Here is a 5,475-nt window from a genome sequence, read left to right as displayed (position 1 = left end):
GCTTCTCTCTGTCAGATACCTGAACCGGCTCCGTGCACCGCTCCTGGATGGTTCACGCCGGAGGCCAAGGACACCACAGCTGGAGCCGGGCTCTGCTGCGGCTGCCGTCACCCCTCTCAGAAGAACTTTGCCATAGCTACAAATTTAATGAATCCTGAGGGCGTGAAGAAGGGAATGTGTTTTTCTAAAAGTATTTTAACTGCCGGGAAAAAACATGCAGAACGACCCAGGCCTTCTTCCCTTATATCTCTCCTGCTTTAAGAAAAGAATGCCTACATTACAAACCCCATTTTTAAGGATTTGTGAGCCCTATTATCTGCCCAACCCATTGTGCCTTCCCCATGAAGAAAACCGTAATTCAATTACCATTTAGAAGAAACTGGGATTGGAAGTCCACAAAGGGGGCAGCAGCAGAGAGCACTGGAATGCTGCATAATGAGCCAGATGGGCCGAGACCTGCCTCAGTGCAAGTGCTGCACTATCACACGCACCAAGGCAGGGTTCCTATCACTGCTCTGATCACCTTCATTCTACTTCAAGACTCTTACAGCTCTCGTAACATTGTATATAGTGCTGTCATCTAAGTGCTGTGGATGGTAATTCTCGGCTAAAGTATCCCTACGGAGTGTTTTACCCTGCAAAACAGAATTGAGTTTTAAGGTCCCCATAGCTCAAAAAACCACTTAAATACCCTTCTGGGATAAAACATCATTGACTATAATTTAAAAGGAAGCATTTCTGCAACAAGAAGAAAAGGTGACAGCTTACAAAAGCTATGAGAAATGTTGATTGTTGAGCACCTCCAAAGGAGTTAAAAATATTTAGGTGCAAATAAAACTATGTCCTAGCATTCAATCCCATAACTCCCTTGAACATACATCCTTACAAGAAACCCCTACACAAAAATCAAGCCAACAGTCCCTTTAGAATTTGGGGTTTAAGATCTTTACAGATGGGAAAACCATGAATCAGTGTCTTCATATACCTACTTCTTTTAAAGTACAAAACTATGAGCCATGACAGGGTGCTGAGAGCAGACCACAGCATCCAGTTTATAGGAAGCACCTAGAGCGGCCCAAGCTCTCAGCTTTCCATGATCATACACTCCTGCAACTAAACAGTGGGGTCTAAGGCATAGAACAGCAAAGTTGAGAACACTCACTGTGAATCAGTACTAGAGGTACTGTCTCCTCCAGTAACAAGAGGGAAAAAAACCTTATGTTAGAGTGAAGCTGGACAAATCTAGGAGCTTAATATAACTGTATCTATAACTTTCCCAAGCAAACTGTTGCTGAAGCTATAGGTCCAAGACCAGCGGTTTGCAGCACAACAGTCAGACTTCATGGGTCAGATATAAGTCCAGGCTAGGTGGATGAACTCAGGCCATAAAAGAATGATTATGGGCACCTGTGCACTTGGATCAAAGCAGGTCTGGCCAGAGCTGAACATGCTCATTAGCCTTTTTGTACCGCTGCTGTCCACACAGCTCTGCTGTCAGCTTCAAGCTACACACTGCAAGGCTCTGTGCCTCACGAGTGCTTCCTACTGGTTGTGCAAACTTGAGAGGGCATCTAGACCAGGAAGAGATCAAAGTCAACTACCAGTAAGGGCAGACAGTTATCCACACAAGACTCCAAAGGACTGGCACTTGCCAATCTGTTTCTGCCTGTCGTTTCACAGTATACGGTGACACTCCAGTTCAACTCCCAGCAGCACATGCATTAAACACCTTGGTAACAGGCAGTATTGCCCACATAAACAGGCACAGTTGAGGAATGTTTGTGCACAAGGTACATAAATGACCAGCAGTCCTAGGTCTGCACTCGTAACTTTGCCCCACAGATACTATCCCATTTAGAAAAATGGCAAAGGTCACTCAGCTTCATTAGCTATAATTCAGCCTTCTCAAACCAACAGAAGACAACTAGCACAGTAGGTGTCATTGATATATTTCACTGCAGTCAGCAGTTGAACATTGAAGAGCAAGTGTTAACATCTGCCCACGAACACTAGAGAAGATTCCTTCCCCAGCAGAACTGACGGAAATGTAGCACTCGAACAACTTTCAAATTTCATAGTGTATCACCGCTGGTGGCTTCTTACTGGGGTCTCCTCCTTTCTCCAGATACAGGTCATCGAAGGGATATTGCTTCGGTCCCTACAAGGAGATACAAAGAGTGGCAAATTCACCACATTCACCAAATAAGGGTAAGAGGAAAATGTCTCTCCACATCCCACCCCCACCAAAATGAAGGCTTGTCATTTATGACCTAAATTTCTATTTCTTAAGTGCTTCAGCTAAAATATTAGAGTGTGAGGAAAGTAAATTCAGAAATAGGGGGTTCCTTGCATAAACTATTTTGTTTAACAGAAATATCAAGGCAGTCTTGCTTTTAATTTTAATCAACAGTTTATCTCACAGCATGAGGATAATATATTGCAAAAGCTGTTTGTGTATTCAGACTCATTTTTCAAGAGCACATTCCCCAAATGATACAGCTCATGAGATATAACTAAAAACACTGGACAAGAGAAGAGTTAAAGCATCTCACTTGAGTAGACGCATGCACAGGGGAGTACCTAGACCAAAGATGGGATATTGTAAGAAGCATAGTTAAAATTAGTTCCCCTGTGAACAGGGACGCTCACTATGAAGCAGAATCTGTGAGCTGAGCCAGGCCAGTCAAGAGAGCAACTCAGGCCACAGGATATCCCTTGGCCCATCCACTGCCAGCAGCAGAGTTCTGCATTCACACCCATCACTCATCTTCAGCAAAACCACTCTTATGGGCATGGGCAATGACAAGAAACACTGCTACTTCTCCTCCCTTTACCCTTAGGTTTCACTCACCACAGGCCTGTAGGATGGGTAGATCGCTCCAAGACCAAACATGATCAGCATTATGCTCAAAAAGATAAAGAAGTGTTTGCTCATGGTGTGCCAGGGAACGACAGTGGAGGACGTATCAACCCGGTTCCGAATGTACATGTCAAAGTCCCAGTGCATCTAAAGAACAGAGGAAAACAACTGCACATTTACCAACAGTGGTCAAGCTGCTTTTTTCAAGGGAAGCAGCACACTACAGCATTCACAAAACTGCCAGAAGCTGTTTCATCTCCACCTCAAAAGTGAAGATAAAGCCACAGAGGAGGTACATGGTTTACCTATAGTCACAAAAAATGATTGCTTACAGTAAAACTCAAAAGACTCTACATTTCATCCTATGCTTATACCAGGCAACATGCTTAAACATAGGATAGCAGCAGGTTTTATTTCTATGCATAATCATTCCACCTCAGCTTTGCTCCCCAGGACCATTGGAAAGGTATAAATTGCAACCCTCATTAATGGAAGCTCAGTCACATACCCAAACAGAAGTAGTGCTATTTCAAACAAAGAAGCAGCTACCCGACACTTGGAAGCCGGTCTCTCAAAACAGGTAGAGGATCTGCTGCTATTACTCCAGGACAAGAGCAAGGCTGGTAGCAAGCTAATACCCTTCCTGATGGAAGCAAAAGGGCATTTAAGCTTCAGCCTTGAAGTATAAATAGGAAAGTCTCAAGCATGTTCTGCCTACAGTCTCCTTTCACATTAATAAATGCAGAGAACGTACTAATTTGCAGCTCAAGTACTGCCTCCAGATTCCCAGCTCTAGCTCCCCCAGAGACATTTCCTATCAAACCCAGAGCCAGACTTGAGCAGAAATCAAAGCTGTCTAAACAGAGGCATCTGCTGACACCTGAAATACACTAGTACATTCCTCTTGGTTCCCAACTGCCAATGCCACGTGCAAGGGCTTGTACACAAGCCTTCCTGCAGCAAGCACTACAACGCAGAATCAACATGGGGTTTTTTCATGTGCTTTTATAGTCATTACAACATGCCTTTTTCTGTGGTACACATGTTGAAATGCTCTGACATGGTTTTACTACAATATATTAAGCACACGTACTTAAGTGAACTCTTCCTTTTAGTAAAGAGATCACAAGTCAATTACCAAGCTCAGTAACTGCAGTCACATTGCAGTCATTCACAAAAAGACCATGCACTAAGAGAAGAGCTACTCCTGAAAGGAATTTGAGGAACTTAGATTTTCAAAGCTAACATATATGATCTATACACATTTGTCTTAAGGACATTTTGCAAACTTCCTTTAGAAAGAGAACATCCTTATTTGTAGCCTACCTCAAAAAAGCCCTGGAGTAATAAAGCAACAGTAGCTACTTCCATTGCACTAAAAGGACTTTATTCAAACGGTGGCTTCTTTGCTAAACAATTCTGAACCACGCTCTCATACTGAGTCCAATCAGGCAAATAAAATTACTCCTGCAGGGAAAGTTAAGTTTGTAAAGTCTCCCTTCTCGTATGTAATAAGTTAACTGTCCTCAGCGCTTTCACAGTATTTACCTAGATGGCCACAGCCTAACTTTGCCTTCAACTGACTATCCCTGCTTGCACAGGCAACACACACCTGCACTGGTGACGAAACTACACAAAGGATTCAACAGAAAGCACTAACAAGATGTGCATGTTAGAATTTAGTAACAGTAGCACTGGTGAGCAACTTGAGAAGTGGTACTAGCATTCCTACCGGCTCTCCCCAGTTATGCCTCATGTCTGGCTGGTCCCACTGGTACCAGGGGTCTCTCTCGTATTGAGACTTATTAGGGAGCATGGGATAGTCACCATACCTATGAGAAACAAACAAAACACCAAATAAAGAAACGTGTACTAATTTAGATACAATTTGTAGGAGACACTAAAAGACAGGCCTATACAAATAGAACGATTAAACATTACTTTGTTTTTATAGATTTTATGCATACACATTTTTGAAATGCATTAAAACAACTAGCACAACAATAATTACCTTGATACCAATCACCATAACAAATGGCATTCCCCAAACTGGCCTTTTTGGGCTATACTAGATGAAAGAAAACACAAGCTTAACTAAAATATGGAACCCTAGTTATCCTGGCACATGTCAAAGTATTCCCCAACATTTAAACATCTCCTGTAACACTTACTATAGAGACGGCTTTCAGTTCATCCCACTTAGCCTTGCACTACAACAGCATATGAAGTCTCTCATATTTCTCTCCTGAAGTCTCTCGTGTTTCATTCACACAGGCCTCTAACTCATTCCATTCGTTCCTATTTTAAAACACTGAAGTGGCTTCAAAGCTCTAAGCTCACAGAACAGCAAAGCCAGGGCATTCACCAGGGACTGCCAGCCTACAGCACCTCCCCATAAAGCCAGGAGCTGCTGGCTCCGGCCCGCTCCCAGCTGCGGAACAACGGCACCACCCAGCTCACCCCAAGCCGTCGTCGGGGTAGGGCTGATAGTCCTCCACCCGCATGTTGTATTTCTTCGCAGCGGCTGCCCGCTCCTCCGGAGTCCGCGGATACGGCCCGGGCATCATGTCCTTGGACATCTCCGAGGCTGCAGGAGAGCAACGCGGCAGGATGGG

General features: G+C 43.8%; 1 protein-coding gene across 1 annotated transcript; it reads right to left on the bottom strand.

The window, feature by feature from the left end:
• Window positions 1-1,876: 1,876 nt before the first annotated feature.
• NDUFB8 (NADH:ubiquinone oxidoreductase subunit B8) lies at window positions 1,877-5,469 on the bottom strand. The gene is made up of 4 exons (XM_008643745.2): window positions 5,321-5,469; window positions 4,593-4,692; window positions 2,852-3,007; window positions 1,877-2,158 (listed from the first exon to the last, which is right to left on the bottom strand). Exons 1-4 carry the CDS (start codon window positions 5,437-5,439, stop codon window positions 2,066-2,068), a joined length of 468 nt encoding a protein of 155 aa, XP_008641967.1. The 5' UTR covers window positions 5,440-5,469; the 3' UTR covers window positions 1,877-2,065.
• Window positions 5,470-5,475: the final 6 nt, after the last annotated feature.

Source organism: Corvus brachyrhynchos, unplaced genomic scaffold (assembly GCF_000691975.1).
Source record: "Corvus brachyrhynchos isolate BGI_N302 unplaced genomic scaffold, ASM69197v1 scaffold61, whole genome shotgun sequence".
Classification (NCBI taxonomy): Eukaryota; Metazoa; Chordata; class Aves; order Passeriformes; family Corvidae; genus Corvus; species Corvus brachyrhynchos.
This window is presented reverse-complemented; position numbering and strand designations above follow the sequence as displayed.

Bases quoted from the DNA above. Each gene is read 5' to 3' on its own strand.
- NDUFB8 (XM_008643745.2), bottom strand. From the start codon at position 5,439: ATGTCCAAGGACATGATGCCCGGGCCGTATCCGCGGACTCCGGAGGAG. The intron at 4,693-5,320 runs GTGAGCTGGGTG...TGTTTCTCATAG, and splicing joins TACCCCGACGACGGCTTGGG to GTATGGTGACTATCCCATGC. The intron at 2,159-2,851 runs GTGAGTGAAACC...ATCTCCTTGTAG, and splicing joins ACCCATCCTACAGGCCTGTG to GGACCGAAGCAATATCCCTT.